This window comes from Rattus rattus, chromosome 1, assembly GCF_011064425.1.
Source record: "Rattus rattus isolate New Zealand chromosome 1, Rrattus_CSIRO_v1, whole genome shotgun sequence".
Taxonomy (NCBI): Eukaryota; Metazoa; Chordata; class Mammalia; order Rodentia; family Muridae; genus Rattus; species Rattus rattus.
In genome coordinates this window covers 185,190,754-185,216,895 of record NC_046154.1, presented here as the reverse complement: position 1 = coordinate 185,216,895, position 26,142 = coordinate 185,190,754, and the positions used below count along the sequence as shown (strand labels likewise).

The window sequence follows — 26,142 nt, the reverse complement described above, 5'->3', positions numbered from 1 at the left end:
AGTGAGATTACAGCACAGCAGAAGAGTACGTATTGACTGGGGCGTTCAGGATTTTAGAAGCCTGGGCGGGTTCCCGTATTCCTTTTTTTTTTTATCTTTATGGCCTGTCAGTCTTGGCTGCAGGGCGGGCCCTGCCCTGTCTGGACTTGTCTGGGCTTGTTTCTTATAGTTTTTGGCTCTGAGTCTGTGGATTTTATAACTTATTCTTTATATTTTATATTTTAAACCTTAAATCTGTATAATTTTCTTTTCAAACTTGGGGAGAAAGGGAAGTGTCAGCTTGAATGCCCAGGTTGGTAATCACAGCCACTCCCACTTGTATTAGCATCATCTGACAGAAGTAGGAATAAAAGTCAATGTCAGAGGGGCTAAAGAGATGGCTCAGCGGTTAAGAGCACTGGCTAGGCTACTCTTCCAGAGGTCCTGTGTTTAAGTCCCAGTAACCAACTACATGGTGGCTCACAACCATCTATAATAGGATCAGATGCCATCTTCTGTTGTGTCTGAAGAGAGTGACAGTGAGTACAGTGTGCATAAAATGTCAGAGTCAGGAGCACCTGATATCAGGATGGTCTTCTATCTTGCCCCATCTCATGTCTTTATGGAAAATTCTGTGTGGGGTGGATGAGACATGTTGCCTTATGTGGGCAGTAGCTGCATCTGCCTTACCTTCCCTTTTCTCTGTAATAAAGTTGTGACATCATTTGATTTAGTAAAAAACAAAAAATTAACTGAATGTGATGAAAGTCCTCAATTTGTGTCTTATCTAAATTTCCAAATTACAAAGCATCTAAAATTTTTCTGTGTCCAGTAAACTTGTGTCTGCTGTTAGACACATTTTATTAGGAGCCATAAGAATTTATTCAGATTTATATAAGCATAGGTTATCAGTACTAGAGCTTAAGTCTTTCTCTGCAAATAACACAAATTTAATAGTGTAGAGGAAAATGAAATATGTGATGGCTTTGGTTGTATAGAGGAGAAATACAGAGCCTTGTATTCCATATGTTTCATATTTCCATGCATTCATTAGAGATATAAAATACACAGGCTTAATGGTTATAAGAAGAAATAACAGGATTCAGTGAAAAGCAGCTTCAAGGTGGGGAGGAATAAAGATTTTATACCAACTATCTAAAAGGAAAAAATTCCATTATTCAAACAAAGTTGAAAACTGATACCTTGGTTCTTTTCAAAGAATGCCACTATTTTCCTATAAAAAAGTGTTTTTCTTAAGAAAAGTGTATTTAATCAATTGCTAGATATTATGTTTTTTTCTGAAATAGATTGTATCACAATGCTCTGTGTTTGTTCGTGTGTGTATTGTGTCTGTGTTTGTCCTGTGAAGAAACTCTAATTTCTAAGTAATTGTATTATGATATGGACTCTACTTGCCCTCAAATTAAACAGGATCATTCCAGCAAACTGAGGGTCTGCATTTGAATGAATTAGTTCATTATTTTAGCCCAGTGTAATATCAAGTTATTACTGATTGTCTTTATCATTTTATTCACAGTAATTTTATCTTCTCTCTGTTCAAGGTTGCCTTTACCACCTGGGGCTTTTTCAGGACTGTGGAAGAATCAGGAAGCATTCAAGCATTTATACTTTGAGAAATTTCCTGTAAGAGCTTTAATATACTTTAAATTTTTTGTGTGCTTTTATTCGTTGCCTAGTCACGGAAGCAACTTTCTTCCAGCATCATAGATCAAAAAGTACTCTTCAAGTTTATAAACACCAGTTGTCAGACCTCAGAGATAACAATGGCCAAGTCAGATTTATCCAACTAAGTCATGTGGATAAGTATCATCCATCTCTACACACAGAAAATTTTCATCCACTCTTACTGTGATATCAGATTATTTAAAAATTAAATCTCGTAAAATTAGACTCCAATAATTTTGCTCTTATTATTGGAATTCTCTGCACAGTCTGAGAGCAACCAATCAGATCTGGGAAGTCATTAGGAACCCCAGCCTTCTCTATACTTAGTTATATGAGTTAAATCTAATGTATTTCTGTCCCATAATCTGCGTTTGACAGTTTCCCTTAATCAATTTCTTTTAAATATTATTTTGTTTTTAAATAAAGAAGTCATTAGAGACAGTATTCTTAAAGCCCTGCTTCTTACCCCAGTAAGGTGGATAATCAGTTTCTCTTCCTGTATGTTTCATTCATTTATTACCGCATGCCAGGCAATTGGTTCTGTGTCCATAGCAACACTTTTGATAGTGCAACCTGCACTACCCTCACCTTGTCCTTATTATGTGCCAGGTAGAAATGAATGAATGGATGAGACTATCATAAAAAATAATGAGTCCGAGCACTTAGTACTCCATCATTATTGTGTGTGTGGGAAAGATGGATGTCCCACTTAACTAGGCAAATGACAAGGAGTAAGATAGCTTTCTTTAGAAAGTCATCTCAGAGTCAAGTGACCTCAACAGCCAAGATTAAACATTTTCTTGGTCAAGTGTGTCAGAAATATTTGTCACTTGACTTGACTCCAGCCATCCAATTTAGTCTATATGGGTCACACGTAATTCATCACAGTACTAATACAATTTGTTATCGCCTGATAATGGCAAGCACTAGACACTTATGGCTCAGTGTGCTTAACTTTAAGATCAAAAGCCCGAGTGCATGACCAAACTCCATGAAGTACCTCTCCATTTTGCCTTGATTCCTGACTCCAGGCCTCTCATCTACAGGCTTAATAAAAGCCTGAGTCAAGCAACTTAATCGGAGTTCATGCAACTCAGATATGATTGGGCTGAGGCTGGGACCATCATGGCTTCCCCTTCACCGTTTTTCTAGATGGTCTTTCCTTATTGCAGGACACGATAAGAACTACAATTCCCAAGGGCCGATGGTGTGTCTCACTATGCCCTTCACTTTAAACCCCATTTTGTAGAGTTGACTGAAGTCTGGCAAGAAAGACTGTACTAACTTATTTAAGAGAGGATCATGCCTAATTTTAGAAAGATTAAAAACTACAAATAGTTGCTATTTTAGATTTGTTTTAGAGGCTATGCTTAAACGTGTGTATCAAATAAATTGAAAGTATTAAAAAATAATGTTTTTGGGGTTGGGGATTTAGCTCAGTGGTAGAGCGCTTGCCTAGCAAGCACAAGGCCCTGGGTTCGGTCCCCAGCTCTGAAAAAAAGAAAAGAAAAAAAAATAATGTTTTTCTTTGTACTTTTATTCTTGATCCTTCTTTTTCTTTTCATCTTTATTAACTTGGGTATTTATTTACATTTCAATTGTTATTCCCTTTCCCGGTTTCCGGGCCAACATCCCCCTAACCCCTCCCCCTCCCCTTCTTTATGGATGTTCCCCTCCCTATCCTCCCCCCATGTACACCAACAAATATATCTTACTTTGATATTGGCGAAGTATTATATTTCATACCCATTATTAAGCTTCGCTGAAGCCTGAGTTCAATCCTAATCAATGTCAATAAATTAGTGATGCCTTTCTATTTTTTCTTTTGCTTTTATAAAACTGTAATGACTGTTAATAATCATAGCGTCTGAGCCATAATCCTTAGCATCAGAGCTTCTTTTGGTGGTCAAGGCCTGCAGACAGCCTCCCTGTTTTGACATCTATTTTCACATCTTGATCAGAGTTCCATGCAGAGGTTTCTTCCACCTTTCATCTATAGATTTCATCAAACCTCTCATTCTCTACCACAGTTAACATGGTTTTTCCAATCACCCACAGTTCCTTTTCTCATGAAAACAGAAATGAACTTGTCCAGGGTAGATTTGGAGACCATAGAACAATTTGTCAAAGGCTTCTCTTTCATTTCTTCAAACGACGTCTCCTGAACAATTTTACCCAGCACTGCCTCATCCAAGTTTTTTACTATAAACTGCAATACCTTCTGGACTTCATGGTTTGAGTTCCTAATCATAGCGTCATAGAAGAGAAAAAGAATCTTGTGTCTCTGTTGAGTTTCCCACCATTCCATATGGTCAATACAGGATCCCCAACGTACTTTTCCATTGATGAAGTTTTCCCAATACTCATCTCAGGTACCTGGATCTGAGAGCACCTGTCTCATCCTATAGAATTGATAGTAGGAAACCATGTAGTCTTTGGTGTCTCAAGCCATATAAAGGAACTTACAGTTATTTGTCCAGAAAGAAGGTGACAGCAGCTGAGTGGTAAGATGGAACCTTAGTCACCTTGGAGCTGGCATCTCATTGGCTTTGCCCACACATGATGGCTGGAGTGGCCATACCCACTTAAAAAAAAGGTGCCAGTGTTTGACGAAGGCTCACTGCCCTTTCTCTACAACCCCTTTCTGTTTAATAACGTCCACGACGTTTTGAATGCATGTTATCCTGGATTTCGCATAAGTACAAACGAGGAGGTCATCTGGCTTGGCCTTGAAGGTCTGAACCTGCCTTCAGTTGTCCACAGTTGCAGCCTGCAGGGGATCCCTGCCTCCATTCCTCTTTCAGTTTTACTTGGTCAGTTCTGGAGTCAGGGCCAATAGTGTCTCAGGGTGGAGGATCCAGTCTCTTCAAGCTCTACTTGTCAGTAATCCCAAGGCTGATTCGCCCCCTTTTCTGTAATATCTGTAGAGAGAGCTTTTGAAATATTTACAATTTGAGCTAACTTTATTAAAAAATTTCGTGCAACACCAAAATACATCAGAATTGTTGAGCCATCACTTCTCCATTAAACTCGTTAATTGGGTTCACAAATGTTAGAATTCTAAGTTCAAATACTGAACTTGAACATATAAAAGGGCATTTCAACTTTTTTCTTGTTGTTAGAGGAGCAAAACCAATCTAGTTAGGGTTCAAAGCTAAAAGCCATTTATTCTCGAAACTCTGTGAAAATAGGTGCGTGTTCACTGTAAATCCACTTAGGTCACATTTTAAATTTTACCCGGCGTTAAAATGATCACATCTTTACACAGCACTGCATGCTAACTCAATACATGTATTCTTATTTTCAGGGATACTATGACACTATGGATGCTGGCTACATGGATGAAGAAGGCTATCTCTATGTTATGTCCCGAGTGGATGATGTAATAAACGTTGCAGGCCACAGGATTTCTGCAGGGGCTATTGAGGAGGTATTCATAAATGATGCTGTTCTGTGACTATGTACAGTGATGAACAGAAGTACTGAGGCTCACCTGAAAACTGATCATGTCTTTATTTGTGAGAAAGTCTAGGCTCTTTTTCCCCTTATTCCTATCTCTCTGGGTCTGTCTATTCCTCTCGTGGGGATTTTTAATTCTCCACTTTGATTTTTGCTTCCCTACATTCTAAGTTGTTTATGAGCAACTGCACACACTTGTTCCTTGTGGAAATGCCTGTGAACATTTCGTGCTTTTTACCTGATACTTGTTCACCTCCAGCATCACAATTTAACGTTCTTTTGTAATTAGTCTTGCTTTTAGCCTTCAGGTGATTTGAAATTTTTTTCTCTCTCAATTCTTGGAAAGTTTTTCCCCAGTGTAATTCATACAAATATCCAGAATTGTTCTTTCACCATTTAGATTTTGAATCAAATAGGGTAAATATATTTCACTGTATAAAATCTGAGTTTTTATGTTTGTATAGATTCTCTCATCCATCCTTAGAAGACATGATATAAAGAATTTCAACAATGTAGCTGAATTAATTTAATATCATCTTTACATTCTGATCCTCATAAGTCTTGGTACTATCCCTGAAATTATGCCTAATGTAAATTTTCATATTAATTAGTGCTTCTCAACCTTTGAGTCACAACCCTTTCACAGGGGTCACCTGAGACCACCAGAAAAGAGAGGTACTTTCATTAAGATTCATTACACTAGCAAAACGTCAGCTGTGGAGTGACAATGGAAATGATTTTATTGTGGGTGTCAATACAACATGAGGAACTGTATTAAAGGGTCACAGCGTTAGGAAGGTGGAGAATTCACGGCCTTATCTGCCACAAGTCAGCTGATGATGCTTGAGTTGTCTGTGTTTTAGCTCATCTGGTTCACTAGCCTAGGTATCAGTCACATCTCCTGTACCAAGCTGTATTGATACTGCCACCCTCAAGAGGATCTTAGGGTCCAATAATCTGTTCTCTGCATTTGAAGCGCTTTCTCAATATGTTTAGCGTCTCTAGCTCTTCAGCTTTTACTGACAGGATGAGCTTTGCTCTAGCTACGATGAATCCATTCACCAACCTTGATTGTTATAGAAAAATCCATAGCCATTAAATCTATCGGTTGCCTTGGGGAAAATCTATATCTAAATGACTTTGACTTTCTAACCCATAAGCTTTATATGTTTCCTTACTGATGTAGGCACTCTTTCATATTTTATGTTTCCATAATATATTTGGTTAACCTATTTTGGTGGATCTATAGTCAAACATATGATGTTTAGCTATGGAAGGCGGGGTATATTTTTAAAGTAGCTTAGGAATACTTATTTCGTGTAAATGTAAATATTTCAGACTCTCCTAAACACTATGTAATTAATTCTAAATAGAACATTTTTGTTTTATGTAACTTAATATTGTGTGTGTACATGCAGACTGTCTGTGAATGTAGTTTCTTTCTCTCTTTTAATCTTAGGTTCTTATGCTTGTTTTTCTCCTCTTTGGGAACGGGATGACATTTCCCATGTAACACTAGGGCAGTGAAAGCCAAAAAGGTATCTAGAGGGGGGTAGAATTATTTCCATTTCTGGGTTAACTTAGATGTAACCCATCAGACTAGGCTGTGGCAAGGCTAGTTTTTTTGTTTGTTTTTGTTTTGTTTTGTTTTGTTTTATGAATGTATGGCTTACATAGAAAACCAGAATATTCTGAAGCCTTTCAAAGTCGTGCGTTTCTTTATTCTGTACCCGAAGCATGACGGGAGTTTGTCTTTGGCATTCACCTTTGCTCTTTGACATGAAAACTCCGATGTTTGTAGGGCAGGGTTCTCCAAGAAGTTGTCAGCTCTCAGACTCCGCTGAGCCACCATCACTTCATCCATTTCATGTCGGGTTTTTCTACCCTTGCACTTGGTATTACAGCTTTTGTTCCAGGAGGGTATGCTTGTCTCTTCCTTTTACCTTCACAGTTTTCCTGCAGCGAAATGCCCTGTGCCTTCATTTTATATTTTTTAAAAATATTTTTTATTGGATTTTTTTTATTTACATTTCAAATGTTATCCCCTCTTCCGGTTTCCCATCCATAACTCTCCATCTCATTCCCTTCCCCCTTCTTCTATAACCAACCACCCTCCCCTTTCTGCCTCCCAGTCTTGACATTCCCCTATACTGGGGGGGGGGCGGCGCTTGGCAGGATCAAGGGCTTCTCCCCCCATTGGTGCCCAACAAGGATACCCTTTGCTACATATGCAGCTGGAGCCATGGTTCTGTTCATGTGTACTCTTTGGATGGTGGTTTAGTCCCTGGGAGCTCTGGTTGGTTGGTATTGTTGTTCTTATGGGACTGCAAACCCCTTCAGCTCCTTCAATACTTTCTCTAACTCCTCCATGGGGGACCCTGTTCTCAGTTCTATGATTGGCTGCTGTCATTCGCCTCTGTATTGGACATGTTCTGGCAGAGCCTCTCAGAATCGACAAATGGGACTTCATAAAATTGCAAAGCTTCTGTAAGTGCCTTCACTTTTTAATGGAGCCCCCGTCCCCTACCCCTACCCAATAAACATGGAAATTTTGCTTTATACCTTGATTGGCTGCCAGGATAAAATACTGACTTTAAAACTAACTACAAAACCCACGTGCCAAGCCTTTATTCACTCTAGCCTCCAGTTCTTATGACAGCCAGCTGGTCTTCTGTGTGATAAGCTGATGCTTCACTTTGCCGTATGTTACCTGGGCTTATCCATGGCCTTCATTTCCTGGAGAAGATCAGGGCAAGTCCACAAAGATCTGTTCTCGGGTCTTGATGGATCCCGATGGGGAAGGACATTAGTCATGAGTTTCTCTTATGCTTTTTAGTAGCGAGTAAGTAGGGAGACTCCTCCTCCCCCCCTAAAGTCCCCCCGCCCCAGGATGTGCTTTTTGATCATGAAAGGAAAAAAAAAGAGAGAATTCAGCTTGTTTTGTGTTCGCTTGGTGTGGAGTGTGAAGAGTGTTGTGGTCCTGAATCGGACCTGGTTCAGTAGGGTAGATAAAGCCTACTCCAAACTTCCTTTACTACTCCGTGTGGGCCTCTGGCAAGACGAGCAGACTTCGATTTGTTTGGTTGGTTTGTTGATTTTTTTGTTCTGTTAGCTTGCTTTTATTGAATTTCTTTTGTATATACCTTTTGGAACTTCTACATTTTAGAAAAAGAATCTATTTCTCTGGGAAGAGGGTCGAGGGAGGCGCAGACCGGAGTAACAGGAAGGTGCAAGGGAGTGCACATTCACAAATACAAGAATGCCAGTAAACATTTCCTTTCAAGCCCACCACTGCATATAAGAAATAAATCAAATAAAAATAAAAAGAAGGCAACTAATTTTACATCAAATTTGCGAAACAGCTTCACGTCATAACTTCTAGAGCTCTGAACTTACAATAGGAAATCTGTGTATGTTGTTGATTTCTGAGAGCCTTGTGAAACACTCCAAAAGACGAGCAGCCGCCTCAACTTTGCCATTTGTATACATGTAAAATATAGGTAAACTATAGGTATTTTGTAAGTGTGAAGCATTGTAGGGATTTTAGCTTGTCAGAGTTCATTGTAATTAGAAAAGGTAAGGTAGGTCTAATTATTTAAATTTTTCCTATATCAAAAACTGCAGAATAGTTCTATTATTACATGGAATAAATAAAGAACAATTTAATGAAGGAGAATATTTAGGCTCACATGATCAATAAGTCAGCGTATCAGGATCAGAAGATTCGCAAGTCCAATTCTTCTTGTAATTGGTAGGTTCATCCTCTCTAATGGCCTTGTCCAATGTCATGCTAAATTTTAAAACCTAATTTTTATTGTACCAATGACTACTTTTTCCTTTAGTGTCAGTCAGTGTGGTATTTTTTGAATAAAATATCATAAAATATCCTAGAACATTCAGCCATCATTTTGTGTTATAATAATACTATCTTATTTTTAAATGGGAGCATTTTCTCATAACCTGAAATAGAAAATTTTTGCTTCAAGTATTTTGAAATGTTGTCAAATGGTGGTTCTGGTTGCACGAACATTTCATTTCTATTTCTTGCTCCTAGAAGATTAGCACCAAAGTTCATATGAATTTCTTGTAGCCTACCTAATCAAAATATGAAGACGCCATTCACAGAGCTTTTACCAGCCGATTTTTGTAGTTTCCTTACTTTCTGAATGAAAAGTGTTATTGTTTTCAATTATATGTTGTGGATTTTTATGTCTTGGCTAATGTTCCTCTCACTGTGTGTAACAGCTGAGTTTACACAATCTGAAATAAGCAGATAAGGTGGAAAAATGAAAAGAATGGGCCAGTGTTGTTGATTTCCACCAGAAACATTGTTACAGGATCTTAGACTATTTCTTACCTCTTTAATCTAACGTCTCTCTTTATATAAATACATGATTAACTTTTATTGAATATTTATGCTTAATAAGACCTAATCGCTTCATTTCATATCTGGCTTGTTTTTCTGTAATTTGGAATCTCCTGTAGACTCAATGACATTGGCATTTTCCTGATAAAATCTCAGAGAATTAATATACAGTGGTTGCCCGCAGTGTTCTAAGGATTTTTGCTATCTCTTATTGAAATACCCAACCTTTCTATTTAGTTTCTAAATAGTTTTTGCTGAGGAAGGCTCAGATGTTAACACTTTTAGAAGTAGAACGTGATGTGTTTTCACATGGCTATAATTTGTGGTAACCAGAAGTTCATGTTTTAGTGTGTTTCAAAAGAATGCAAGGGTGTGAGGGTACTGAAAAGTCCATCTCTATAGACATAATAACTAATTGATGTTTTTAAGAGGGTAAAAATAGCTATTATTTTTAGATTTACTAAAATAAAAGTTTTAAACTTTTTGCTATTTAAATTCTTAAATTAAAATATAGTAATATTAGTTCCTTTTTCCTTTTACTCCCTGTAACCCCTCTTAAATACCTTTTTTCAAGTCTATGGCCTCTTCTCATATAAATCTATACCATTTCTATTTCCATCTCATCTCTTTTATTTATCTACCTCTCTGATACATATATATCTTTATCTATCAATCTATATCCATCTATATCTTTATCTATCAATCTATATCAATCTATATCTTTATATATCAATCTCTCTATATTTTTATTTTATATTATACTTATTACATGTAGTAAAATATAAGAAAATAGTAAAATTATAGCATACATAAGTATATTTATACTTCTGGGTGTTTAGTATTGCTTGTGTATATAAGATTTTAGGGCTGAGTTCTTGGTTTTGGATAACTAATTAGTAGGCTAAATAAAAATTTAAAGGGTATTAAATTAGTGAACATGAAATCATCAGATAGTCTATGAAAAATTGCTGTGAGAAATATTTGAGAAAAATCTGTTCTTCCCATTCTTTGTACAAGAAAATGGAGCTGTCACATGGCTTTTATAAATTTAAAAGGACATTATTCTTGCAGATCCCTGTATAAGAAATAGCCTTCTGTGACTACTTAGTAATAAGATCTATTTTAAACACTGATTAATCTTTCAAAGCCTAGCACAGAGCTGGAGAACTGAGAAACTTGGAGGAAGTTCAAAGCATTCTCGTGAAATTGGTGACTTAACATTTCTAGTGCAGTGTTAGCGTGGCAACGTGAGTAGGAACCAGCATGAGACGTTTGACTCAGCTTGCTCTTAGGCTGGAGACAGTGTTTGTGGGGAAGAAGTTGGACTCTCAAACTTCATCCTTTATTTGTAACTAAAATTCCAGTTCATTAATTAACCTAACAATATCCCTGGCTGTGTGGGAATCCACTATCAAAACCATTCCTGGGATGCCCAGGGCTGTGTCTTTGTACATTTTTCCCAGGAAAGGTCAATCTGATCAAGTACAGTATTTTCAAGTTAGCTATTTTGCTTGGAGTGTGTGTGTGTGTGTGTGTGTGTGTGTGCATGTGTATGTATGTAAACGTAAATTCAACCTATTGAATCTGTTTAATGTTGCTTGTATGTAAAATTCTTGAAATGTACCTTCAAAGCATGAGTATGTTTCCTTCGGGACTTAGGATCTTATAAATTCATTAAAGTGGCCTATAGAAAAGTGGCCATACTTGAAACAGTCATGACAGATATTTGCCAAGAGAGTTGTGTTTTAAGCAGCACTGCTGTCTCGAGTCCTTAAAGTAAATCCATTATCACCAGTTCTTTGGCTTCGTGTGGAGGTAATGCATGGACAGAACTTTCACTGTCCTCCCCCCTGAGGTTTTGATTGGTTTCTTGATCTCAGATGTTGTCACCATGCATTTTGATGCTTTTCTCCTAAAATGCTCACTTAAAACTATCATTGGCCATGGCAATGCCTTAGTAGAAAAACTAAGAAAGTCTCCCCTCTTCCTTTCTAGTGCCTATTGAATGTGATATTAGATTCCAGGGAACTGTGTGATTGGTTCACAAATTATCCTTGTCTTTTGAAACCAGTTAGCAGTTCCCTAACCAGTTCACCTAGTGTCCCCATTAAAGATAGTAAAGTGAAGCAACTGAATGGTAATTGTTAAGAAGGACAATGTGGAAATTTTGGTATTTATATTTGGTTACAAGTTTTGTCTAACTAGTTACACAACCAAATTGAAAGAAGTATTCAATAACCATCCTTTGACTAGATGACGTTAGCATCTTACAAACTAGGTTGCAGAGGCTTGGGCATCATTGAACACTTTGTTGATGGCAACCAACTCTAGTTAACCAAGTGAAATAGCCATTCTTCATTCATCCAGTCAAATAGACACTATGTAGCCCACCAAATCTTAATGTTGCTTACTCTGAGTGAGCATTCTGTTAGCTTGTTCTTCATAAGCACTCTGTTATCAAGACTTGCAACCAACTATAGAAACTACCTAAGAAAATCCAGCACAACATATGTCTGTATTTTCAACATATGGAGTTTAAAAATGTGAAGATTAAGATTATAAAAATGCGAAGCCGTTTGGAAGGTCTACAGACAGACAAAGAATTCCTTTCTCAAAGAACTAATTTAGCATGTATTACTCTCTGCGGTGTGCATGGAAATACTTACAACCCAGGACCTCAGAGAAGGGATACAGTCTTGAGTTGTATAACAATCAGGACCATGTGAGCTCACACACTGGATCTGTACCTAATGACTTTGTGTGTCTTGAGCCATCTGAGCATTTTGCAAAGAAAGAAACTGCAGTTTCACTGTGGCTGCATAAAAGAAAACAATTAACCAGCAACAGCAACAAACAAAAACAACAACTAAACACTTGAATTTTAAAGGTGGCACATTCCTAATTTTGTTGCGTTTTTTTTTCTATTTACTGGGTCTTTCTAGCTTTTTATTCTACTTTGCCAGGTGCTCTGTGTGTGTGTGTGTGTGTGTGTGTGTGTGTGTGTGTGTGTGTGTGTGTGTATCCATTAGATGTTGGAGTTTCTTATGTCCTTCAAACTTTTCTTCTTGCTACTTTGTTCCACAATATGTCTAAAACCTCCATTGTCATATTTTCATGGGTCACATGTAAATGTAGACAGTCAGTTCATGAATCTTCTCAGATCCCTGTATACAACTCTTGGGTATCTTCAAGGCATCTGAAGGTAACATATCCATGGTGTTTTTTCTAAGCCCACTATTTCTAACTAAAATCTTGAATCATCATCTAACTACCTTACAGGGTTTTCCTTAATTTCCCCAGATTATTCATACCACAGATCCAAAATATTATCACATATTGACTGTTCTTAATATGTTTGTATCTACTACTGCAATTTAGTATCTAAGACTCTAGGAGTATTACCCTGTCCAAACTGACACCTCCACAATAACCACCTCCAGAATAGTTAGTTTATTCTCCATACTAAAATCATACTAAGTCTGTGATTCTCTAAATTTATTCTTTGCTATAAAAAGCCAGTCTAAAAATATATGCAGTATGGTTCTAGTTAAATGGATAATTATTGGATAGAGCAAAAGGATGATTGTTACTAAGGGTTCATGGATGGGGGTATGGATGGTCAGGCAGGGCAGTTTTAAGGAAGCCAAGTTATTCTGTATGTTGTACAGTGGTGACACATCTCATAAATTGTTAGAACCTATAGATTCCAGCAAAGATGTACAAGTATGTGGACAAGAGTAATGGCAATGTCCAATATTAGTTCTTTTTAATAATAAATCTGCCTCTTTGGTACCGGTGTGTCAGGGAGATTGTGGATATGTGAGGGTACGATCTATCGTGAAGTTTCTACTTTCTGCTTAGTTCATTATAATTTTATGGCTACAGTAAAAAAAAAAATGCTTAAAAAATTCACCTGACCTTGTGATGCCTCTTCCTGAAGCTGCTTCATCCTTTTCCAGTGTGGCTAAAATAAAAGTTGAATTAAGTTCCCTAAACAGCTCCCGTTTAGTAGGTAGCGGCTTCTCATCTATAGCCACCATTGTCTTCGTCCGCTCTCCAGCCTCACCCACTTCCTTCTCATCTGATTAGATGTTGCTTTGTTTCGCTGAGATTTTCTTGTGCCCCCTCCTCCTTGTGAGGTAAACATCTACCCACATATTCTTACTGTCATCTCCTCTTCATGGCAAACCTCCCTTAAGTGCTAAAAAATCCCTCTCTAGGTGGAAGGACAACCCGTTGAATAGAATACTGTGTTTATTCCTCAAAAATAAATTCACCCCTTCATCTTGGGCATCCTCCTTAAATAGGCGGCGATGAAATGAAGTCAAATGTACTCAAGGCTTCCCGTTAAAGGCCTGTAGGCTTTGTTTACATACTTGTTACAGCACGTTCTTTGATTTCATTAATAAGCAATTAAGAAGAAGCAACTCTCTCTTCCTTTTCTGGGAAAGCTAAGTAATTTCTCTTTGTCACCGTCAGCCCTTAATAACAACCGTGCCAATTCTAACTATTCACCTCAGAGGTAGTGATGCGAACCAGTTGGGAATTTCTGGACAGCAGCTCTGGATTTCATGATTCTTTTTTTTTCTTGATTTTTTATTGGATATTTTGTGTATTTACATTTCAAATGTTATCCCTTTTCCTGGTCCCCCCTCTCCCATTCCTCCTCCCCCTGCTTCTATGAGGGTGCTCACCCACCCACCCACTCCCTCCTACCTCCTAGCCGTGACATTTAACTACACTGGGGAATCGAGCCTTCACAGGACCAAGGGCTTCTCCTCCTATTGATGCCAGACAAGGCCATCCTCTGCTACAGATACAGTGGGAGCCACGCGTCCTTCCACGAGTACTCTTTGGTTGGTGGTTTAGTCCCTGGGAGCTTTGAATGGTCTAATTGGTTGATATTGTTGTTCTTATGGGTTTCTTATGTGTTAAGATTATAATCATACATGTCACCTAACGGCACGTCTCTTCTCATTACAGTCAGTCCTTTCACACGGCACTGTGACTGACTGCGCTGTAGTTGGCAAGGAAGACCCCTTGAAAGGTCATGTCCCATTAGCACTCTGCGTGTTGAAGAAAGGTGAGATTCGTTTGTCATCCCTGACTGTTTGGCCTGGAATGAATGGCATTAATTTGGTGCTTAACAGCTCGACTTTCTCCCTAGACGTAAATGCAACAGAAGAACAAGTTTTGGAAGAGATTGTGAAACATGTTAGGCAGAGCATTGGCCCCGTGGCTGCTTTTCGAAATGCAGTTTTCGTCAAACAGTTACCCAAAACCAGGTCTGGCAAAATTCCACGGTCTACCCTGACTGCCCTGGTCAATGGCAAACCTTATAAGGTAAATGAATCAGAATTTTTATTGCTGAAGTAATTTTCATGACGTCTTTGGCACCAGAAAAGCTTTATTAGGTTAAGGATTTAAATCCTGAATTCTATCTCCACCGAACCGTTTTCCTAATCTTTAAGGAGAGCTTGAGAAGGAAGTGTTGGTTAAGATCACGTGCTTCATCCTAGGCGCTCTCGTGTGAACTTTGCTCTCGGCAATTTTGTAAATTTCAAACAGACTTGCAGAAATTCTTTCCTTTGAACTAAACGTGCAGGTCGCTTGATTTCAGTCACTAATGACCATCCATGATGAGAAAGTGAAGCATCTGAGAAGGCTGAAATGTTTTAACATATGACATCTAATTGCTTTTTACTGTTATGTGAGGGAATCATTTTTTAAAACTCTGGACTGATTAAAGCACATATGTATTTCAGTGTCAAGGCATGCTATTGGCATGACCACCTTTAATTTCATCAAGACTTTTATATAGTAATAATAATAATAATAATAATAATAATAATAATAATAATAATGTTCTAAGCAATTTTCAAAATAAATGAACAAAAACTCTGGAGAAATATGTAGAAATATCAACAGTTTTGCTAAACAAACTCTTTCCTTCACTATCCCTGAAGATGAATATTTAAGTATTTGGCTGGAAGTTCCCTATCTTGTGGTGTTTTATAAAATAATTGGGGGTATATACTCTATATGCCTATAGTCCTAGCATTTGTGAGGTAAACCAAAACTGGGTTTTCCTACCCTAGGCATTTGAAGCCAACCAGTACCCTATGAGACCCTTTCTCAAAAAAATCAAAATGAAGTTAAAACAACAACAAAAAAAGGGGCAGTAAAACAAAACATGTTATTATTATTATTATTATTATTATTATTATTATTATTATTCACAATGAAGTTCAAGGGAGGATGCTTATCTGACACTGCCCATTTATTTTCAGGTAACCCCTACAATTGAGGACCCCAGCATTTTTGGTCACATCGAAGAAGTACTGAAGCAGGCTTTGTGATGTTTGTTTACTCTTTTCAATCCCTTCGTCTTAACTTTCTAGCTGGATCTAGGTCATCTATTTTCTACAAGTAAATACTTGAAGAAAAAATTCCTCATCAACTCAGCTGTGAGCTGTAGTGTGTAGTTAGTCTGGTGGCCCCTGAAAGGCTGTACGTTGTGTTTTGCGGAAACCCGTTTGCCCCGTTACCTCTTTTCTGTAACATGGATCATTCTACACTATCGCGTGTGTCAAGGAGCATGTTAAGGAGTATGGCTTTGCTAACTCGTGGGCTTCACAAACACATTCTAGTGGAAAATATCTGTACTACAAATGCACTTTCTGGAGATAAAAATCAGCCACACGTTGATCAAAATCTAAACTGAAATCTAAGTCAGAATATGATTTACAATGCTATCGTAGAGACTCGAATGTTGTTTACTGTTCTAAAGATGACTGCCATGCTTCCAGGTAATTAGCAAGACAGGATAGGCTGCCTAGCAACACAGGACCCAGGGTCAAGCACCACTGCCTGGTTGCTTGTTACTGGGTAAGGGGAGGCATATATCTGGCAGAGAACCTAGCTATCCTTCCACCAAATATTTTGGGAGATAAAGACTTCTGCAATCCCCTGTCATGGTTCACTCTGTGTATCTGGATGCTTTCGTCTTTCCACGGAATCAAGGGATGCCCTTCAACTAGAAAGGAATAACAAGAAAGATCTTATAAGAAATTGAAATTTTTTCATCCTCTGCTAGATGTCAATACATTTTCAGAGCTTTGCCAATATCAATGAGCCTTCTCTCTTCTCTGTGTCTGTCTCTGTCTGTCTCTCTGTCTGTCTCTCTGTCTTCCCCCTCCCCCTGTTCTCACAAATCCTTGTCCCCCTGCCTCTTACTCATAGTTGCTGGGGTTAGTTCCAAAGTAGTACTTTTTCCTCCTATAAGGGTTGAACCCAGAGCCTTGTGCGTGTTAGGTAAGCATCTTCCACTGAGCTAGACCACTGGTGCTCAATGAATTCATGTTGGTTCTTGAGGTGCATATCCCAACAAGTGATTTTTAAGAACAATGCACAGCCTTAAATACTAGAAACCATGCACTCCATCAAGAGTGCAGTTCTATCAGATCCCAGAGAAATGGCTCAGGAGAGAGGCTGTACCAATACTGCAAGAGCCTCTGGTTTTCAAGAGAACCCCAAACGTTTACTCTTAGTGCAAGTTTTAATTTGAATTTGAATAAATATCAAATCATCTAAAATCATAGTCTAACATACATTTCTTCTATAAAATGATGGAGTCTTTTAAAAACTGGAATTAAGCCTTTAATAAATTGATAGAAATTTACCCGTTTAAAGCAGAAAGAAATTGCTGATTAACCAGCTTAGAGCTCTACATCTGTTATTATTTTTAGAATATATACTTAAATTAAAAAAAAGTTTACTGTGCTCATTGAATCTCTGAGAGTACTTGGAATAATTTCTCAATTCTTCAGATTCTTTTGGAAACATGATGAAGAGCACAGTGTCCTCACAGAATAGCCCAAAAATGAAATATAGGTAAGCAACAACAGATAGGCATTTACTGGCCATAAAAGCTATGCGTATCTTACCTACAGCTCTTGTTTTAGGCCTCTTTGGTCTGTGTTCTAACCGATAAGTCCAAATACAAGAAATATAGGTGAGAATTAACAAATTACAATTTATTTGTTAAAAGTTATATATGTATAAGGGCCCCTTTATATTTAAAGGCTCTTAGATAAAGGCTCCATTTTAGGCAACTTTGGGGGCAAAAATGGAAAATAAATGGCTTCTCAAAAGGAAGTTTTATTAATTAAACTACCTTCTTTATTGGTAACATTGAAAACAATATCTTTATCATCTTTAATTATTTTGGTATTCTGAATTAATCTAACGTTTTGTAACTTGTAGCTGTTGAGTTTCTTGAATTATTCATTGTACATGTACATCTTACCCATTATCACAACTGTTGGGATTACAAATCAATGATTTTTAATACGTTAGCATCGAAATACAGTTCATTACTTTCTCCACATGAATCAGGTGCTTTAACTAAGTTTTTCATTTTGATATTTGCAAGTTAGAAGACACTCAAGCAGATCTAAGACTTGAGTAAAGTTTTCATCTTTGGACCATTTGTAGATTTTCTTCTTTCTCAGATCTGAAGGGACACATCGGCAAGTAAGCCTAGGTTACTTTCCAGTAGAAAGAATCTTTAAAAGTATGTAAACAAAATGGACAAAACAAACAAAAAACAGTTTTTCACACATGGAAGGGAGCTGTTTTTCTTGTTTCAATGAGGAAATCCATCTCCCCTGCAGACTAGAGGCAGTGATCATGTTGTGGTCCTAAAATGAAGTCAACAGACTGCTTAGACACTTGGGAGGAAATTAAAGAATGTTCTGTTTTAAAATCTCACCATAAGGTTTTTGGCGTTGCTTGTTTTGTTTGTCAAATTGCATCTAAAATATTTTGAATTCAATGTGTCTCTGATAGCAATGACATAATCCAAGAAATGTGACCATACTTAAGTTGACCTTGATGACTTCTCTGTGATCTTTCATTTGATGAAATTTTTAAATTTGTAAGACACCTGCAGAATGGAAATAAAAAGTACCTTTAACGTTTAAAGAGTGTGACTATTTTTTCCGCCATAAAAATAATAACTAAATAGCTATTATAAGTGAAACTTGTTTTACATGTCAAAAGGTTGTTTTACTTATATGAAGTTGAATTTGAAAGGGCTTGGTCCGATAATCTAATATGCCTGAATGCCTATCATCGATGTTTAAAGGTAAAAAACAAAAACAAAGCATCCAGAAATATAGCTGACTCAATTTTTCATATGGATTAAAGCATATTTTACCTCATTCTCCAGGCAAGTGATTCGATACTTTATACCACACTCTTAGGACCTATTACAAATCCTCAGTATTTTTCACGTAATTTCTAAAGGGAAGAAACTGCTTTTGGAGACAGTGTGAGCGGTTGATGTAATTGGATATTGATTATTCCCCAAAAGCTTCTGTCCTGAATGCCCGGGCCAGGGTAATGCTGATGCAGTGTTCAAGTCACTGAAACGTGCCCTCTTAGGGAACTGTGTGTCCTCAGCAGCAGCCTCTTACTCCATTTCTTGTGTCAATGAGGTGAGCAGTTTTCTCTAGTACAGGCTTCTGACCATGCCATTCTACCCCAAAGCATGCAGACTGCCGGTACTTGAACTGGAACATCGAATGCCGTTGGACAAAATAAGATGTCCTTCTTTACCAGTTAGTTATCACGAGGATTTCACTACTACTATGCAAAACTGTTCATCACACAGGTATATTAAACGTGAATATAAATCTTTCTGCCGTATGGCCATCAGAGTTTCTCTCTTTCATTTAGATGAATCCATGGCTGGATCCCCCAATGTAGAGGAATGTCGGGGGATGGGGGTGGGGCGCGGGAAGGGGGGGTGGTTGGGGAGGGAGAACACCCTTGTAGAAGAGGAGGGGGGTGGGATAGGGGGCTTATGGCTAGGAAACCGGGAAAGGGAATAACATTTGAAATGTAAATAAAAAAATATCCAATAAAAATAAATTAATAAAAAGAGTCTCAATGTTCTTTCACATTGTTTTTACTCATTGTTTTTTTTTAAACCAAACCACTTCTATCAGCAGGTTTAGACCTCCCTCTAGTGGCAGACTCGATTTTAAATAAAATTGCATTCGAAATCGTTGAATATCTTTTTTTTTTTGTAATTCAAATAAATCGTTAAATATTATGCTACTAGAAAACAAAGCTTAAGCAGAAAACTGGAAGCATTTTTTTTATTGACAATGGAGAGGGTTTCTGTTACCATTACCTTTTGATTGAATCTGTTCAACAAAAATAGACATCGAAACAAATGTACGTGCAAATATAACGAATTAAAATACAAAAAAAAATAATTTACTAATGACAGGTCTTGCATTTAATAAGACCAAGCAGCAGGAAAACAGCAGTTAGTCAATGGTATTATTAAATATGTTTCACTTTGAAATCTCCCATATCAATAAAGAATAAACAACAGTGACACCACCAAAAAAAGCCACAAGAAAAAGATTACTCATCTTTACGTTTTTATACACTATATATGTTAATGTTAATCCATTCTGTCTTTATTTCCTCTGATGAAAGGGAATTCAGGGAAGTCACAAAAAATGGTTAGTTCAGCTAAAGGCTTAATATCAGACTTGAGTCTGGCTAATGCCCTGTTAACAGTGATTTTAAAAAGGGGTGGGTTATGGGGTTCTGCCCCTCCACACCACCCCTAGTGGAAATGGACCTCAGACTCTACGATGATTGACATTCACTGTCCAGTGCTGGCTGGAGGTTCAGGGTGTTTGGATGAACATGTAGTTCTTGATATATTGTGTGTGTGTGTGTGTGTGTGTGTGTGTGTGTGTGTGTGTGTATGTGTGTGTGTGTATGTGTGTGTGTGTGTGTGTGTGTGTGTGTGTGTGTGTGTGTGTGTTTTGGTCCACAGGCAAACACGATTAGGTAATGGTTTTCTTTAATATAAATTTTTAAAATCATTGCATTTGACTCTTGTAAACAGTTTGCTTTGTTTTTTTTTTTTTAAAACAGATTGAGCCATCACAGTGCGTTTGTAAAGAGAGAGAGAGAGAGAGGGTATCACATCCCTGATTGCCTTTAAAGGTCATTTTGGGCTCCAGGTTAAATCACATGATCAGAGGCAGGTGTTCAGCTTTAAGGTATGACAGACTTGAAGGAGAAGCATGTCGAAGCATGAAACACACTTCTAAGAAACATATCGATTGACTGTTACAATTCAAAAACCGTATAAATGGTGAAATGGTAAAATACAAACAGTACTTGGAATTGGTCAATGTTTGCACTCGAGACTCCATGAACCATATATTTTATTTTTTTAAAAAAATCATATTTATATCCATTTACAGAAGACTTACACCTTTAAAAAGAAATGATACACAGTAATACATAAATGCCTATTATATTACAACATGAAAAAAACGAGTGGTTCCATCTCATAAAAGCATCAGATGTTCAGAATTTATGACGTGGATGATGCTCTTACATCAGATGACTTAAGCATTTTATTACAATCATAGTAAACTAATCAAACCCAAGACCCAACTCCCCCCAGAGTCACATATTTAACGTTTGGTAAATCGTTACTTATATTATTCCTTTAGAGTTCAGTCTTCACAAAGACTTCTCCATTTGTCTTCTTAGGCAGTAGTGCACTTTAGGTCGTGTAGACAGAAAAGACGACATCTAGGAAAGGGGACACAGAGCGTGAGTTCACAGCCAACCTCCAGCCAGTGGATCCCACACCTTTGCCCTGGCGTATACCTCCATGCAGCTTACACAGGCCTCTCCTAGAACCCCAGTGCAAGGAAAGGTATCAAGGATGTAACTTACAGCAGATCATGTGACATTTACTATTCTCCACTCATTTATTTACGTATTTATCTTTAAGCATTTAGTGGACTTTGTTTAACTTCAGGGAAAGCATGGGTGTGTTAGAAACAGATACGTCATATAAGGTGTCAGCATGCCTTCCGAAGATTTTTAGGTTGCTAACTATTAAACTGGATTGAGTTGGCATATTCCAAAGAATAAATTTATATTCTAGTTCATATATTTTAGAGTTTTAAAAATGATGGTTTTCTTTGATCATGACAAAACATAAAACAGCATGTTTTGATGTCTCCATTTTAGCAGTAATAGTATGTATCACGCCATAGATTACATGTGACATCGCATGGAAAAATCTCATTACTATTACTGACACAAAAGAGTAATAGAAAGTATGTTTAGGATTATTTTTCATAACATTCAATCTAATTTCTTACCAAACTCAAAGTAAAGATTGCCTTTGATTATCCCATTAATATTCTTATTCCATTTAATGGTTAAAAACTAAAAAAAGATATGAACTAGAATAACATGCAGGAAAAATTGCAGATAGTTCAAGATAAATTCTACTCATGAGTCTAGAGCTAGGCAGCAAGCACTACTGAACATATTAGTCATTCATGAGCTGGTGAATTATTAAGTTTATGAGAAAATTATTATGCTCTATGTTGAATCTGCTATGAACAATATTTTGAAAAAGTCTTTTAGTTAGCCAAATGGTTATGTATTGTACGCTAGTGAGACTGAATTACATATCACAAAATGTTTATATTATTGTACAGTTTTGAGAAATTAATTTGTCTGAGTCCTTTTTTTTTGTTTTCAGTTTCCTTAATTACTGTCCCATGTAAGGCAGCATGCCAGCCCCTTTGTTAGTCTCCCAAGGGTAATGATATGCTGGACATAGGTGTTGATTCAAGGCAACAGGTAAAAAGCACAGGAAGAAGTCTGCTCTACCATTTCCTTCTCCCATCTCTGGGCGTAAACGCAGTTGAAAAATATTTTCTCCCAAATATCATCTCATTGAATATGATACAATAGTTTGGAATACCCAGATTTTAGGTTAATGTATTTTTCACACATTTAGAGTTTATAAATCTAGGAAGCAAATTTTAAATATATGGAAGTTTTAACATAAAGTCTCATGTATTGATATATCAATATTTCCCAATATTTCCTCATAAATGTCATACCTTATATGTTCATAAAAATTCTATGCAATATCTATTCCTAATTCTTATAACTTTCGTTTCTATGTTATATTTCCCAGGTTCTTCAAATTTATACTTCACTTCAGCAAATACAAATCACAGTGATAGAAAATAAGATGTTGAGATTTCAATACTTTTACATTTAGTTTTGTTGTTAATATTAATGCACATCTAATTCCTATCTCTTATATTATTTGGCTGTGAACTTCCACAAATTTCTATTGCTCTACTCTGACTTCCTTCTAAGATAGGCACTTGAGGTCTCTAATTTTCTTCAAATGCCAGACTCTTAATATGGAGTCAAAATAAAATGCCCCGAAAGCAAGATGCTTAGCAACCCGGTAATGTGAAGTGACTGAGTGACAGGCCTTCAAAAGGTGGGCCACGAAGCACGGCAGACAGGGAATGATAGCAAATGCTGGGTGAAGAGTTCGGTTTAAAGATTCTTTGAGGGGGGTGATCACCTCTGCATGGCTAGGCCATACCAAAGGACACGGACTGTATTGACTAGAGTCTGAAATCCCATCTTTCTGTTGTTTGTTGTTGGTCGGCCAAGAGAAACTACTCACAGCAGGTCAGTGCTGCCTCCTTTGAGTGACTTGTCAACATGAGTATGTGCGAACAGTGGAGTTGTCTAACCTCTGCAGTCTGGATGAAGCAACTGCAAACGAGAAAAGGGCTTTAGAGGTTCTCAGACAGTAGATGAGAGAGACTGATTTTTCTCTGCGTAAAGGGATCCTGAAGATATTAGGAGACTGTCTTGTCTCAGACAGAAGCCCCTCACGGTCCTCTCCTCTAGACCCAGAGACTAATGACAATTTACCCGAGTACAGATCAGTTTCGCTCTCCCCTTGCTGTGTTTTCCTCCTTAGATGGAATCTGTAGCAAAGCGCCTCCCAGGGGTGAGTCTGCTTTTGTTGTAAAGAGTACTCTCAGAGAACACAGTACTATGGGTTGTGCTGTTTTTCCTCTAAGAAACAGCAAACATCTATGCTAATTTCAGTCACGTTAAATTATTCACGAACCTTGCTAACAAGTTCCAAAATATTAACCCGCTAAAAGAAGTGTAGATCAAAAGACTGCACTTTATGCTCAGATGAATTTTAATTGCCACAACAGCTCGAAAAGAAATGAAGAATCTAGATTATTATCGCGATAATAAGAGGAAGACTATTTTTCTTTAATGCCTACCAAACAGATACAATTTGGGGATTTCTCTTATTATTCTAAGTTGTTGGTCCAGAATGACTGTTTTCCTTTTGTGAAAGATGAATCGGAAGTCTAATGTCCACAGAAGGAGATGTGACTGGTAAATCACTGTTGGTTTTGTGTTTGTTCGATTCTCTTCTCATGTTTGGGCTTGCTTATTTAAGGCTTTCCGCCTTGGTAAGAGATAAACATGTCCGATGAGTTTGAAAGGTAAACTATAAAATTTGTAATATTTCAACATGTAAAAGAGCTAGTACAGTGATTTCCCATTTTAGTGGGATTTGAGTTCAAATCCAAACTCCATTTTAAATGGCATTTTCATTTTTGAGATAGAAGCGTAAAGAAACACAGATCATGAAGATGCATGTTTTTTTTTTTTCTAGATGTGGACATTAGTGGAGCTATTTGGGGGGATGTAATTTATTTTTCAAATGCATATCAACTGTCATGGATTCATGCATTGGTAGTTTTCAAATAGTCTTCTTCTTGGTAAAAGCAAAGTAAATTTCAAGCAAAGCGAACTAATTTTAGGGGGAAAAATCAGTTCTAGAAGGGTATGCAAAGTTGAAGAATTGTATAGCTTTGTCTAGGCAAGATTTTTCCCTCATAAACAGAAATGTAAAACTACTGTACCATCTGTCGTCATTTTTCTGGACTGCCCAGATGTTGTGGTCAACCTGAATCCAGCCGGTAATGTTTCTGAGGACCCAGGCATCATGCTGATTCCGTGCACCTCGCGAGGAGGGAACTGCCTTCGCCAGGTTGATCCGCGTCTGAAATTCTTGTCATCACTCTGCCAGTTCAGAGGTAGAATTCGATGTCACGAAAACAAATAAAGCTGGAGGACATAAGTCTGTATACTTGGGAGTTCGAGCTAGACTTTAGTTACATTCGGTCTGTACACAGAGGCATGCTTTGTTTCATCTTGAACCCCTCTGATTGAGATAGTAAATATGACAGAAAGGTGCGATTTAAAAAAATTATTTTGATTTCAAATCTAAAGTTTGTTACCTTTAAACATCCTTGAAATTATAAAATACTAAATGTTTTCTTCTATCAAAATGGATCATTGGATTTATTTTGTTATACATTGCGCTAGTTTTTCTTTTTCTTTCTTTTTTTTTTTCCTTTTCTTTTTTTCGGAGCTGGGGACTGAACCCAGCGCCTTGGGCTTGCAAGCGCTCTACTGCTGAGCTAAATCCCCAGCCTGCGCTAGTTTTTCATTATGAGTTGATATACTCAATTGTATTAGCTGTTAAGTAGAATAGAAAGGACTTAAATACTCAACAAGCAACACTTTCATGTACACAAAAGTTAGATACAATGGAAAACTACGTTTGAGACACTCTGTTCAGCATATGATACAGTGGGCTCTAATCTGAATAAGAAAGGTTGAACTGGAGATTTGTGAGATTTTTAGGTGGTTCCAAATTAACTGGAATTTTTGAAACCTTTGTAGCCCGGGTTCCACCCTTTCCATTAACACATTTGATTTTAATGCTTTAGGAAAGGAGAACTCTAATTAATAAATACTACATGCTAAGGCCACTCTTCTTGGTTACCCTTCAGAACTTGTGGTAAGATCCTTTTGCTGAAAATACCAGGGATATGAATCATAAAATTTGGTGAATAAAAATTGGAATTCTTCTAGAAACTTCATTCATATTGACTAGCTTTTATAGTTCTATAATGTACTGGAAAGGAAAAATAATTATCATATACAGGTACAAAACCTGCAAGTTGCAAGGCTTGACAAAATATGCTCTGGGATGCAATGGTGGTACTCACATTTTGGAAGTAAACAACCATATTCAGATTTAATTTAAGGTCTGTTCCATAAGACAGGACTTGTACTTAAAACCATTTCCTGGCCAGAAATATGTGTCTAGACAGAATATAGGTCTTAAGCGAGAACCTACTACTAATAACCTATCATTCTGCTAAAGGTATCTAGTGCTATCCTGACTCCTAATGATTTGCCAATGTACCTATAGATTATTGTAGACCTCAAACTTCATCAGAGAAACTTCTTCCTGAAATAGATCATGATTAACCTAGAGGTTCTCAAGTGGTCAAGGTGCAGAGAATAAGAAAACGTCTTATGTTGGACATCTGCATTCCCCTCTGTCCTCTCAAGTCTTAGGATCATTGTGGAAGAAAGAGTAGGATTGTAAGAGCCAGGTCGGAGATGACTACAAAGGATCTCTGCTCCAGGAACAGCGGGGCAGCTGTACTTAGGAACTCACAGTGGTTGTGATTGCAGGCCAGAGACCTGGGCAAGCTCAAACCAGACAGAACTCCAGTCTGGAGAAGGAGGCGAACCTAAATCCCCACCTGTACCTTAGGAACTATTGATAACTGATAGTTTTCTCTAAAGGTGTGGCTCCTGGGAGGTTGAGCACTTTGGATAGCCATGCTCCCAATAGTATAATTGGATTCTGTGTGCTCACA

At 37.5% G+C, this 26,142-nt stretch overlaps 2 protein-coding genes and 1 pseudogene across 19 annotated transcripts in view; 1 reads left to right on the top strand and 2 right to left on the bottom strand.

Annotated features, from left to right (window-relative positions):
• The window catches only part of Acss3 (acyl-CoA synthetase short chain family member 3), a 185,620-nt gene extending 167,145 nt beyond the window's left edge, over window positions 1–18,475 (top strand). Inside the window, exons 12-16 of the mRNA XM_032912114.1 lie at window positions 1,542–1,623; window positions 4,973–5,095; window positions 14,474–14,573; window positions 14,658–14,833; window positions 15,781–18,475. Of these exons, the coding sequence (XP_032768005.1) occupies window positions 1,542–1,623; window positions 4,973–5,095; window positions 14,474–14,573; window positions 14,658–14,833; window positions 15,781–15,849 (550 nt within the window). The 3' untranslated portion in view covers window positions 15,850–18,475. The remainder of the gene's footprint in view (window positions 1–1,541; window positions 1,624–4,972; window positions 5,096–14,473; window positions 14,574–14,657; window positions 14,834–15,780) is intronic.
• LOC116885584 lies at window positions 3,553–4,941 on the bottom strand (annotated as a pseudogene).
• A 2,239-nt stretch (window positions 18,476–20,714) lies between the features above and the next one.
• Ppfia2 (PTPRF interacting protein alpha 2) overlaps window positions 20,715–26,142 on the bottom strand; it is a 460,024-nt gene continuing 454,596 nt past the window's right edge. For 13 of the 18 annotated variants that reach the window (XM_032911955.1, XM_032911963.1, XM_032912007.1 and 10 more), the window contains 3 exons: window positions 24,325–24,484; window positions 23,052–23,143; window positions 20,715–21,127 (listed from right to left, as the gene is read on the bottom strand). In XM_032911955.1, coding sequence (XP_032767846.1) covers window positions 23,085–23,143; window positions 24,325–24,484 — 219 coding nt within the window. In that variant the 3' untranslated portion in view covers window positions 20,715–21,127; window positions 23,052–23,084. The remainder of the gene's footprint in view (window positions 21,128–23,051; window positions 23,144–24,324; window positions 24,485–26,142) is intronic. The other 5 variants (XM_032912051.1, XM_032912081.1, XM_032912066.1 and 2 more) reach the window with 1 other exon arrangement.